The sequence below is a fragment of the Paroedura picta genome, chromosome 3, assembly GCF_049243985.1.
Source record: "Paroedura picta isolate Pp20150507F chromosome 3, Ppicta_v3.0, whole genome shotgun sequence".
Classification (NCBI taxonomy): domain Eukaryota; kingdom Metazoa; phylum Chordata; class Lepidosauria; order Squamata; family Gekkonidae; genus Paroedura; species Paroedura picta.
This window is the reverse complement of record NC_135371.1, coordinates 171,217,979-171,231,193: the sequence shown is the minus strand read 5'-3', so window position 1 is coordinate 171,231,193 and position 13,215 is coordinate 171,217,979. Positions and strand designations below refer to the sequence as shown.

General features: G+C 50.6%; 1 protein-coding gene across 8 annotated transcripts in view; it reads right to left on the bottom strand.

Annotated features, from left to right (window-relative positions):
• Positions 1-550: 550 nt before the first annotated feature.
• MAGIX (MAGI family member, X-linked) overlaps positions 551-13,215 on the bottom strand; it is a 36,660-nt gene continuing 23,995 nt past the window's right edge. For 7 of the 8 annotated variants that reach the window (XM_077329526.1, XM_077329521.1, XM_077329525.1 and 4 more), the window contains 5 exons: positions 12,298-12,447; positions 11,986-12,077; positions 9,317-9,460; positions 8,025-8,163; positions 551-3,547 (listed from right to left, as the gene is read on the bottom strand). In XM_077329526.1, coding sequence (XP_077185641.1) covers positions 3,060-3,547; positions 8,025-8,163; positions 9,317-9,460; positions 11,986-12,077; positions 12,298-12,447 — 1,013 coding nt within the window. In that variant the 3' untranslated portion in view covers positions 551-3,059. Of the gene's footprint in view, positions 3,548-7,315; positions 7,431-8,024; positions 8,164-9,316; positions 9,461-11,985; positions 12,078-12,297; positions 12,448-13,215 lie in introns of all 8 variants that reach the window. The other variant, XM_077329528.1, reaches the window with a different exon arrangement.

The window sequence follows — 13,215 nt, the reverse complement described above, 5'->3', positions numbered from 1 at the left end:
GGCATAAGAAACTAAAAGGTCACGTGAAAGATCAGGCAAGGGGGAAATTCAGGGCTTTTTTTGTCAAAGGGGTACGGGTCTGGCTGTTTCCTCGTTCTTGGGAGGCTGCATCACCTGCCAGAGAGAAGCAAGAGGTCTGCTTGCTAGCTGATCTCACAGTTGCTCATCAGCAGCAAGCCTTGAGGTGGAAAGAAGCAAAGTGGGCAGAGATCATGCCCACCGGGGCCCCATGGTGACCAATCACAGAGAGGAAACTGAGATCCCCTGCCAGGAACAGTTCAGTCTGAATGCAGATCTCCGGACCAGGACTGGCTTTGTGGCACAGAGTAGGTAGGGCTCCGGAAGGTTGGTGCGGGCACACATGGCTTTCCACTACCCCATATAGCACGTGACAGTTACCATGCATGTGTTGGTTGGCACTAGGGGTGTGCATTCGGCATAAATAGAGCCAACAAAAAATACCTTCCTAGTATTTTCCAGGTATTATTTAAGCTGATTAATGATCAGATAATCCAACTGACTGCTGGTATAGCGGAGCCTGAATAGAAGCTGGGTAATTTCAACTTTTATTTGAGGATATTCCACTACAGCTGATCAACTGGGGTGGTGGAAGCGGAGACCTCCCAGGTAGGACTGTGTGCAGATCTATTACAGGTCACAGTGGATGAGCGACAGGGTTGTGAGCGTCCTGCATAGTGCAGGGGGTTGGACTAGATGACCTCAGATGTCCTTTCCAACTATGATTCTCCCCAGAGTGCAGATCCTGGGACCAGCGTCTCACAGCAGAATTTAAACTGTGCTGCAGAAGCCAAGCCAGCCCCAGGGTCAGGCTGGCTTTTCTAAAAAAATTGGCATTTTTCTTCTTAGGTTAATTGGACTCCCAAAAAATTGCCCCAGCTGATCCAGCCTAGCTGAATATCCCCAAATAAAAGCTGGGGGAGAAAATGGCTTTGACAGGCTCAACTGTACCATTCCCGTATTGGCATCTTGGATTTTTCAGAAATAGCCTTTTTTTTATTTTCTGGGACCCAAACAAAAAAAATTAGAGGGGTTTTTTTGCACGCCCCCAGTTGGCACTAGCAGAATGGAGAAAACTGTGGCCTTCCGGGCAGAGACAGGGACACGGGCCTGGGTAGCTCCGAGGTGGCTTGAGGCGCCGGTGGAATGAAAAGGGTCCAGAAGGCTGGTTGACTACTACTCTGCCCAGGGGAGAGAGAAAGGGATGAACTATGGGACCGGGCTGTGCCAAAGAGACAGCCATGAAGGGGAGCAAACCACAACAGCCTGGGAAAGCACGCCAAGAAAGGAATGGGTTTCCCCAACCTGGGACTCCTCCGAAATTTAGTGGGTGTCCCTCCGCAAGATCAGCGATGGCAGATAAGGTTCTATGACAGGCAGATGGCCTACCTTGCCCTTGTGAGCAGCCAGAGGGAAGTTTGGCATACATCCGACAGACCGACTCTCAGTTTGCATCAGATGCCAGCAGGTTCTAGTTTTGTGTGAACTCTAGAATGCGACCCGGAATCTTCTGCGGGGTGTGGGATAGCAAAGGGGATTTCTTGGCAGACAAAAGCCTGGAGGGAAGAGTTTCGGGGGCCTAAGGGGGATCCTTCGCGTGTTTTGATTTAATAACTGCTCGTTACTTTAAAACGTATAATTAGCAACGCTTCTTCCTTGCAGAGCTCAAGGCGGCTTACGGTATTACAAAAACACGCAAAATAAGGGTACATATATATACCCTTATACAAAATACATAAAATCAGAATTGAATATCACCATGTGGCAGTGCTTTAATCAAATGCAGCCTTAAATAAAAATGATTTTCAGCTCCCTCCGAAAGATCAAAAGTGAGGGGATCAGGAGCAACTCCCTGGGAAGGTTGCTCCATAATTGTGGGGCTGCCACTGAAAAAGCCCTGTCCCTCTTAAGTGCTGGGCGAGCTTATTGGATTGGTGGGACAGCTTCTCCCTGTTGTCTCAGTTCCTGGGGCAACTCAAGAACCTCTGAATGTGCCTCTTATGGAACCTCAGCACATTGTGTAGGGGTAGTCAAACTGCGGCCCTCCAGATGTCCATGGACTACAATTCCCATGAGCCCCTGCCAGCAAATGCTGGCAGGGGCTCATGGGAATTGTAGCCCATGGACATCTGGAGGGCCGCCTGATAGAGTGTCTGACTAGGATTTGGTAGGCCCAGATCTGAATCTTCCCTCTGCCGTGGAAGCTTGCCGGCTGATCTAAGGCCAGCCACACCCTCCTAGCCTAACCTCACAGGGTTGCTGTGAGGGTAAAATGAGGGAGGAGAATTCTGTAGGCTGCCCTGAGCTCCCTGTGCAAAGGATGGGGTAAAAGGTACTGAAAACACTAAATCTGGCCATGTCTGCCCCCAATCTGGCCAGCTGCAATTTGCCCTGGCCTTGAACAAACTGAGAGCGCGTCCGAGGACATGTTTGGCACTCCCCCTGCAGTACCGTACTGATGCATACGGCAGCTTTCGGGGCGACGCATCTGCCATGACTGACCTTCTCATTGAGAAGCTCCTGGATCAGCTTCTGCAGGACGTTGTGGCTCCTAGGAATGCTGCTCAGGAGGAACCATCGCCCTAGAACGGGCTGGCCAAACTGTGGTTCTCCAGATGTCCATGATGCCTCTGGGGCTCATGGGAATTGTAGCCCCTGAACATCTGGAGAGCCACAGTTTGGCCACCCCTGCCCTAGAAGATGTGAGGGCAGGAGGCTTTTCAGACAGGGCCAACACCATTGTGAGTCCTCGGAAAGGAGCAGCAGGAGGGAAGATTCCATTACAGGGAGGGTGGCAATGAGAAGACACAAGTCCAGGGCCTGGGGGTGGGGAGAAGGTGGTGCCAGGACCCATTGCATAGTATGGAGTAGGGATGGGAGCAGAGAACAAAACAAAGGCTTCTGTTGCATAGTATGACGGGAGAAAGGAGAACGCACACCAAAAAAGGTAGACCCTATTGCATAGTCCAGGTTTGTGGGGGGCGGGCATGCCATTGCCCCAGGCACTGAGTAGTTCTGCCCTGCGCCAAGCAAGGTGGGCTCTAGCTCCGCCTCTTCACCTCCATGCCCTTCCCCCTCCCCGTGTCGCCTTTCTGCTCCTCCTCCTCCCCCTGCCCCATGCAGACGCCCCACAGAGCCCGAGAGAGGCGTTCCTTGCTGGGGACAAGCCAGGGCCCTGGGACCAGGTCTGAGCGTAGCTTCCGGCTTGGCCTGGGGGAGAGGAGCTTGCAGCTGTCTCCGCTGCCCTCCGCAGCCTTCCCTTGCTCCCGGGGCCTCCAGCCCCCCTCCCCCTCTTCTTTGTCTTCGTCCCCCTGGGCCTTGAAGCCGTGGTGCTGCCGGTTAGGCTGCCGGGTTTTGGGAAGCTGCTGCCTGTTACCGGGCGACGCTTCCTGGCTGCCCCCATCGCAGATGTTCGGTCCCTGATACTGCACGGGCCCGGGTGGGTTTGACCTCCGACGCCGCTGCCTGGCTTTATCCTCTGCCTCTGGTGCCAGCTGCAGTTTGGTGGGACTCTGGCTGAACTCTTGGTCTAGGAAAAAGAGAGGTAGAACAAGAGGCATTAGGCCTGGAGATGATCCAGAGTTCAGGGCACAGTGGTTTGTCTGTGGTTCATAAAGAAGCCCCACCCCCCACCCCAGCCTGCATAGCGGTTCAAGCAAAAGGTTGCTAGCATTCTAGGGAAGACGAGAAACTCCCTCCAGTAGCATTGGGCAATTTATTTTCAAGGCTTTCCTGTTGCTCCTAAGAGGACTTTCAACAAAAGCAGCAGGATGCCTGGGGGGGGGGGGGGGAGGAAGACAAGGACATATCTGTTCTGGCAGCAGCTTCTCTTAACTTTTCGGCTGAATCCAACCCACACCAATCTTTTGGCCATTAATGCATTCACTAGTTGGCACTCCTTCCGCTGTTATTTATACTAAGGCATCTCCCCACCCCAAATTTCCCTCTGATTCCCTGTCTGGGATTTCACAGGGGAATTTGCACTTTCCTGGGCTTCAGTTCAGCATTTCTTTGATCCCCAGAGTGGATTATGCGCCTCGAGACTAGTGCAAGGCATTTCCACCAGGGAAGGGATCCAGCGCCTGGAATGTTTAATGCTCAGAGTCTGTCCATGTGATTGCTGAAGCCAGTTTGACTGTCAGGGCTTCCCTCCAATGAGTTCTGAGAAGAGTGTGCGCAAACGTGACCATTCTATTATTTCTGCCCAACCAGTGGGGGTAGGGGGTGTTCTTATGGGGAAAGATCCTACCAAGGGGAACTAACGATCAAACAAGAAGCTATGGTTTTTGACCTGCCGTGTGTGTGTGTGTGTGTGTGTGTGTGGGGGGGGTCCTTGACCTGCCTTTGATTCAGACAGCCATGTGTCAGCTGAAAGGAAACTTGTAGCCCTATCTCATGGGGCCTGGATTCAGATCAGGACCATGGCATGAGGGTCTGATACTGAGTCAGACCCTTGGTCCATCAAAGTCAGTACTGTCTACTATTGTCAGCTCTCCAGGGTCTTGGGTAAAGGTCTTGCCTATCCCCTCTTGCCTGGTCCTCTTAACTGGAGATGCCAGGGATTGAACCTGGGACCTTATGCCTGCCAAGCAGAGGCTCTGCCACTGAGCCAGGGTCTCAAGTCAAGGTCTTTCCCATCCCCTCCTGCCTGGTCCTCTTAACTGGAGATGCCGGGGACTGAACCTGGGACCTTCTGCCTGCCAAGCAGAGGCTCAGCCACTGAGCCAGGGTCTCAGGTCAAGGTCTTTCCCATCCTCTCCTGCCTAGTCCTTTTAACTAGGGATGCCGAGAGTTGAACATGGGACCTTCTGCATGCCAAGCAGGGGCTCTGCCACTGAGCCAGGGTCTCGGGTCAAGGTCTTTCTCATCACCTTCTGCCTGGACTGGAAAAAAATTAAAAGGCCTCTCCCCCCTCCCCCTCTGTTTTGTGCTATTTTTCCAGCCCAAACAGCCCTCTTTGCTCTTTAGTGAGAGGTTGCATTCATGGCTACGGTAGTACATTTGCAGTCCCCCCTAGAGGGCAAATGGCTCTCCCTGCAGGGCCATTCTGGTTTGGGAAAAATGGCACAAGAGGGAAGCCTGAAACCTCTCCTACCCACAATGCCATGCTCCTGATGTGAATCAAGGCCCCATGAGCATGAGAAACAAATTCCCTGACTTGGCTTCGTCAGGGAAAGTCGTCAGGGAAATCCAGCCACAACATGTGAGTCATCATAATGTGTCATTTGGCCCCAGCAAGTTGTTGTGTTGGGTTTACCCCAGCTGGATCCCTAGAAGGTAGAAATTTTAAAAGAGCTCTGCAAGGGTGTTTTTTTGGTGGGGTGAATGATGGTGGTAGTGAAATCTAGTCTTGCAGTTCATGCCATTTGTTCAAATGTGGGGAAGTCCTGAATAACTAGTCAGCAATGGAAAATGAAGGAAGCAACCAAAGGTCACAGGAGGGGAGGAGGGCTACATGCACAAAAGAGGAGGAGGGAGCGATAATCACAATTCTGCACTGAGAAAAGCCAGACTCTCTGGCAGGTAATTCTTATGGACCTTTGCCTAGACATCTTTTCTTCTGCTTCAGCTGGTCAGTGAGCTATGTGAGGCACTGATATTTCCACACCAGCTTGGTGGTAGTGGTTAGGAGTGTGGACTTCTAATCTGGCAAGCTGGGTTTGATTCTGAGCTGCCCCACATGCAGCCAGCTGGGTGACCTTGGGCTCACCACGGCACTGTTAAAACTGTTCTGACCGAGCAGGAATATCAGGGCTCTCTCAGCTTCACCTCCCTCACAGGGTGTCTCTTGTGGGGAGAAGAAAAAGAAGGCTATTGTAAGCCACTTTGAGACTACTTTGGGTAGAAAAAAGCAGCATATAAGATCCAACTCTTCTTCTTCATCTACACTCGGATCCATTGAAACCAGGGATGAGGGACTGAAAAATTCCTAGCAAATCAGAAAAACTGGCTGGAATTCCCCCCCTCCCTTTTGCCATGAAGATGCAGTGGATTTATGGCAACTCTGTAGGGCTTTCAAGGCAAGAGATATTCAGGGCAGTGGTTTGTCAGGACAAAAGTGGTTTGTCAGGGCAGAGACAAACAGAGATGGTTAGCCATTGCCTGCCTCTGCCTAGTGACCCTTTACTTCTCCAGTGATTTCCCATCCAGATAATAACCAGGGCTGACCTTGCTTTGCTCCCAGTTATCCGATATGATCAGGCTAGCTTGGGCTATCCAGGACAGAGCAATCTGCTAACAGTAGTCTAAGATTGGCTAATTCCAACCAATCAGAAAAAGTTCCAGAAATTTGTCCAGTGCTGTCTATTTTCTATGGAAAATTTTCTACCACACATAGAATCATAGAGTTGGAAGGGGCCATGCAGGCCATCTAGTCCAACCCCCTGCCCAATGCATATGTGCAAATATCTGGGCTGCTGTGCTGCACATCATCCTAGATCAGGGGTAGTCAAACTGCGGCCCTCCAGATGTCCAAGGACTACAATTCCCATGAGCCCCTGCCAGCAAATGCATGTAGTCCTAGATGGGCTACATGTGGAGTACAAAGCAGAGACAAGACCCCATATTTGTACGTGGTGGATATGCGTTCTTTTCTTAGCATCATTTCAATATTTACTTGAGTCCTTTAAATTCAAGCAGGAACATTTTCCAGAAATGTTTCCAGTTGAAGTTTTCCTAGAAAACCCACATCACTGCTTGGAACCTGGAAGAGATTTCTCCGGCTTTGGAGAAGCTGGGAGGGACGAATTAGTGGAAATCGACCTGATCCTCTATAGGAGTACTACCGCTTGAAACACAAAAAAAGAAAACCCCACAGACTGTTGCACTGAAAGAAAAAACAAAACAAAAAACAAAACTGCCATGGAGCTATGGGATGGAACAGGTCATGATGACACAAACACAAGCCAATTGGCACCAACAAACAAAATGCTTGGCTTTAGTGTGGGGAAGGGACTTCCCTCCTTTGCCCCCTGTCTGCCTTCACCCTGAGACCCTCGAGATGTTGCAGTTGAAACCTAATCCTATGACTTTCCTGTACCTGTGCAGAATGGTGGAATCCACACAGTTCTGAATACAGGAGAAGGTTTACTGGAATGATGGCAAGGCAATATGGAAGAGAGACTGGGGAAGGGTATTAAATTGGAGGGAGGACGGGCTGGGAGAGGTGACCATCGAGGAAGTAGGCTGTGGCTCCAGCACGATCATCTCCCCTACAGAATAAGAGCACCTCTTATCACCTGCAGAGGATTTTTAACATTGGCTGTCTGGAACACAATAGGGGGGGCTGGGCACCCACCATTTATTCTCGACCCGTCCCACGAGGCAGAAGCAGGGCTCCCCCCGGGGGGAGTTGGTCACGCAGAGAGCCAGACTGGCCAGCGGCTGCCCTGTGGGGCGGAGACAGATGGAGACTTGGGGGGGGGAGGTGATGGGGAAGTTACGAGGCCAGCACGAATCAGGCAGGGTGGAGGATGAAGCCGTCACAGATCAGACAGGATAAAGGAAGGTTGGCACAGATTAGACGGGGGGGGGGCAAACAGGTGGGTTGGGGTAGCATATGGGGGGAAGTCAGACGGACGTAGAACGACAGGGGCAGGAAAGAAAAGAGAAGAGGAGAGAGGGGTGAATATTCAAGCCCCGGAACCTGCCTCTCTGCAGAGACCCTCCAAAGGGAGATGGGGAGAGGTGTACTTTGGCGAGGATTTTGTTATGAGATTTACTACTACGGGTCAGACTTCATCTCTCCAGAAACAGAGATGTTAGCAGTGGTTGCCTCCTCTCCCTTGGCAGGTGGGGAAAAGTTGCTTGTGATGGGGGAGGGGAAGAGAAGGTCTACACAGTGAGTGCCGCACCATTCCCGCCCCTCCACCCCCAAACAAAAAACAAACCACTCTAGGGGCTGTTCCATCTTTACAGGAATTCGTTTACATGGCTTGCGTTAGTCTGTTAGAGGCTGGCTATCTCTGCTGCGCAGGAAAGAGGTAAGGGATCTGACACAGACATACCATAATCAGGAATGAATCCGTTGCCCTTCTTCAGCACCAGGCGCATCCGGCCACCCCCGTTACGGATATGCTCCACTGCCTGCGCGTGCGTCATGCCTGCTGTAGACTCCCCGTTGATCTCTATCAGCTGGTCGCTCACCTGTCACCATCAGAGAGTTTCAGAGTGAGGGTCAGACAACATAGGATACTGAGGACCTGAGTTCAGATTCCCTGGTGTCAATTTTGTGTGGGGAGGGTAGGATGCATCAGAAGAAGAGTTAGTTCTTATATGCCGCTTTTCCCTACCCGAAGGAGGCTCAAAGCGGCTTACAGTCGCCTTCCCATTCCTCTCCCCAGGTCTGCACTGATGGGGAAGGAAGATAGAACAGTCACATAAAGCCGCCTTAAGCCAAACCAGACTTTTGGCCTATCAAGGTCACTACTGTCTACTCTGTTGATGTCTTCCAGGATCTCAGGTAGTCTTTTGGGTATCACACAATCCTTTTAATGGAAGATGCTGGGGATACAGCCTGGGACCTTTTGTAGATGCTCCATCACCAAATTGTGACCTTTTCCCAAATTAAAATACTTTTTATTAAGCCCATTCAGGTCAGTATTGTCTACTATAGCTGGCAGTGACTCTCCAGGATCTTTCATATCACCTACTACCTGTTCCTTGTAACTGGACCTATGAGGAAAGGCGGAGGGACTTGGGAATGTTCAGCCTGGAGAAGAGGAGGTGGAGAGGGGACAGGAGGTTTGAAAGGCTGTCACTTGGGGGAGGACAGAGAGTGATTCTGTTTGCAGCGGAGGAGAGGACCCACAGTAATGGCTTTAAACTACATGTAGAACGGTAGATGGTTAGATATTTGTCTCCCTAATGTAGTTTAAAGCCGTTACTGTGGGTCCTCTCCTCCGCTGCAAAGAGAATCACTCTCTGCCCTCCCCCAAATTCACAGTCAGTAGTTCTGCGGTGGAATAGGCTGCCTAAAGTGGTGGTGAGCTTCACCTCACTGGCGGTCTTCAGTCAGTGGCTGGACAGATATTTTTCATGGATGCTTTAGGCTAGTCCTGCATTGAGCAGGGGGTTGGACTAGATGGCCTGTAGGCCCCCTTCCAAATCTATGATTCTATGGTTCTACCTGCCAGGGATTGAGCCAGAGGCCTTCTGCTTGCACCTGTACCAGGCAGCCACAGCCTCTCCATCGGTGAAGCAGCACTCAAAGAAAAGGAAGGCTTCTAATATTTGGCTTCCACAATACTATGACGCCAGGAACTGCACCCACTTTCCTGCTCCAGAAAGTATCATGTACCTGGATTTTGCCACACTGCTGGGCTGGGCCACCTTCCATGAGGGCCAAGACATAGATGTCCATGTTATATTCACTGCCACCTCGCAGGCTGAAGCCAAAGCCTTTGGGTCCTCGGACCAGCTCCACGGAGTACTGGGCAGTCTCCTGCAAAGGAAGCAAAAGGGGTTGGAATCAGAAAAGCTGTGAAAACTGTCTTACTGGACCAGACGAAGGCCCATTTGGTATTACGTCTCCATCTACGGGCAGCCAGAGAGATCTGGGGACCACCCTAGCAGGCACAGTGGTAGCAGCTATCCACACTCATCTGCTCTCAGCATCTTGTTCTCAGAGGCAGTCTGCTTTGGATCATGGAGGTTCCACTTTTGTCTAAAGTCGTTTAAGGCCTGCATGTACATCATGTGATAACAGCCGATGTTTCACAGCTGGATACAGCAACTGCTGCTAATGAAATTCCTAGTTTAGGTGGGTAGCTGTGTTCGACTGCAGCAAAAGAGGAGAGTCCAGGGTGTGTGTGTGTGTGTGTCTTATACTCCGCTTTACACTACCAGAAGTTCCAAAGCGGCTTATAAATGCTTTTCCCTTGCTCTCTCCGCAACAGACACCCTGTGAAGTCAGTGGGTGGGACTGAAAGAGTTCTAAGAGAACTGCTCTGCGAGAACAGCTCTGTGACTAGCCCAAGATCACCAGCTGGCTGCATGTGGAGGAGGAGGAGTGGGGAATCAAGCCCCATTCTCCACATTAGCCTGCCACTCTTTAAACACTACACAGATAAGCTCAAATTAAGCCAGCCTATCCGGGCTGCTTCCAAAAATTAAACAGGTAAAATCCAGGTCAAACCACTCCCTTTAAAAACAGAAACAAGAACCCCAGGCACATAGAACTAGCCCAATGTTTAAAAGACTTGACAGGGCTTCCAAAATATGCTTGCTATGTCTCCAGGAAAAGGGAAGTCTACAGGAACAGGCCAGCTGCAGAGAACGTTTCCTGGCGTATGATTTCAACCCAGACTTGGTTTCCCTTATCTCATGAGCAATGGATGCAAGGAATGTGCTCACGCACTCTTTGTCCAAGTAAAACCTTTCCCCCAGTTTCCTCGACAGCTTCCTTCTGGATCTGTCCTTTCCCGATAGCTTAGAAGCATTTTCATGCACTATGAGGCCTATGCAGAGGACCTGGACACCTCTCCTCCAGTTCTTCCTGCACCAAGCCTCACAGGCCCATTAGACAGATGGGATGTTTGCCCCGCCCCTTTTTCAGGACAGGTAAGGGCTAAATGGCAGGCTATGTTGTATGCATACTGGGTCACAGGGGCATGACTGGACTCGCAGACAGAAGTACTTTGGGAAAACTCTTTAGAAAGCACTCACTTGCTCAGAGCAGAGGAAATTACATGACGAAGAAGAAGAGTTGGTTCTTATATGCCGCTTTTCTCTCCCCAAAGGAGGCTCACAGCAGCTTACAGTCGCCTTCCCTTTCCTCTCCCCACAACAGACACCCTGTGAGGTGGGTGAGCCCTGATATTCTTGCTTGGTCAGAACAGTTTTATCAGTGCCGTGGAGAGCCCAAGGCCCCCCAGCTGGCTGCATGTGGGGGAGTGCAGAATCGAACCCAGCATGCCAGATTAAAGTCCGCACTCCTCACCACTACACCAAACTGGCTCTCCAGGGGGAGGAGCTTCTGGTTCCTCTCCTGTCCAGCTTTTGCCAGTGGCAGGGGCGATTTCCAACCCTTTTCTCCAGCCCCACATGTCCTTCCTAAGTGAAAGCAGGGTGGGAGGGAACCTGGAAGTTCTTCCCCCCCCCACAGAACTGCACAGAACAAAGGCGCTGTGATCTCCTCCAATGTAGATCTGTCTGCCAGTCCAGCCAGACACCTGTGACCTGGCATGTGTCAAGAGTATTGTGCATTTCTGCCCTTTGAGGCGCTTGTTTTAGACTGAGAAGGGGAATGGCAGCGATGGTGGGGTCAGGTTCAACTCCCCCTCCCAGTCTCCTGTTTATCCAATTTATTTAGAACATTTCTAAGGTTCCCAAAGCAGCAAACGTCAAAACAGCATTGAAAATGAGGTACGAAACATTTAAACAATTCCATAAAAGACATACAGAAACACAAACGCATACATCACAACCAATAAGAGTTTCTGGGGGGTACAAACAAAACAAAGAAGGTGAAAGACAATGACAGGAGATAGGCAGATCTCTTGGGGGGCGGGGGAGTTCCAAAGTTTTAGCCCCATCACCGAGAAGGCCGATTTTTGGGTTGCCTTCAGATGGTCTCTGAAGAGGACCGGAGTGGATGAGTAGGTTCAACTGAGAGGTGTGTCCCTCAAATGTTTGCTAGTCTGATGCCATCCTGGACCTTTAAGGGTCAATCCCAACACTCTGAATTGAGCCTGGAAGCAAATTGGGAGCCACTGTGATTGGAACAAGACTGCAGGTCCCTGCAACCCGCTTCAGTCAGGATGTTGGCTGCTGCACTCTGTACCCGCCATAGCTTCTGGACAGTCTTCAAGAGCAGTCCCACAGAAAATGCACTGCGGTAGTCTAATCTCGGAGTTCCCAGGGCATGCTCTACAGGGACAAGACTTAACTAGGTTGTTGCCCATCCTCCCTTCGACCTTGCTGTGGTCCCCAAACCATTCATTCCCCATCCACCGTCTGTTCCTTCACCTTTGGTTCCTGGACATGGGATGGGCGGAAGGTGGGGCTCCGAGGACTTTCACCCACATCTATATCAGCAGTGTTCAAATCGCTGGAAACTCCTGGAATTAAATTGGGGGAGAAATCAGTTTGACGAGGACAGCTTTCCTTCCTGGTGCTTCGGCCTCTTTCCCTGCTGTCTGCTTTCTTCCCCTCCTGCTACTGGGCTGTCCATCTGTACCATGTGCCAGCGGTTTATCCCATCTGCTATGGACTCTTGCTTCCCCACTTTACCTCTCTCTCAGCCTCCTCCCCATCTTCTCACCCCACGTACTTGCTTACCAGCATCTTTGCGACTCCGGACCCTCATGCGTACCCGGCTGCCTGCTTGGCGGAAGACGCCCCCGACATCTCCATGGGATAGCCGTGCAAGAAGTCCCCCGTCCTCTTGAGGTGTGGGGCTCTCCTCCTGATGGGGTAACAAGGAGCTGGCTGGGAGGAGAGAGAAAGAGCAGATGGGTCAACAGTTGTGGAGAGGTAGAAAAGGAGATGCCCTGCTTCTGCAGACTCGCATCTCCGGCCATGCAGGAAAGTAGATTTCAACTTGATATAGACTTTCCTGTGTTTTGATGTTCCACGTCAAGGAAAGCAGTCTACCACTTCTCCCCTGTGTCCCTCAGAGGAGCTTGTGCACCAGCACACATCTGTTTAAGGTCCCCAGAGAAGTGAACTTGGACACAACCAGAGAGGGGGCCTTCTCTTTTAAGTGAGATCAGGGTCCTGCAGGACCGAAAACAGTTCCACAGGGCCTGAAAGACAACAGTTGTTCTGCCGGGCCCATGGCTGAGGCTTATAAATCCACCAATGATCCTGGCCTTCCTACATGTTCATATCAAATGCATATTTGATATACATCTAATACACATAATAATACACATAAAATATACATCTAATACAGCCAATCTACCATCATACACTCTGCTTCGGCATTTTATCCCCTTCACCACTGCTGAGATAGGCAATGGCTCCTATCCCTGAGAGGTAATGTTAGAGGAAAGGATTTTAATTTGATTTAATATTTTTTTAAAAAAAATTAATACAATGGTTTATACTGAATCTGATCATGTTTTATTTGTTAGGTAACTCATTGCATCCCATATATTGTAAACAGTCCTGAGCCCCTGGGAAGGGTGGTATAAACATTTAATAAATAAATAGGTTTAGTTTTAGGCTTCTACCACACCATCCCCCGCCCTCCCA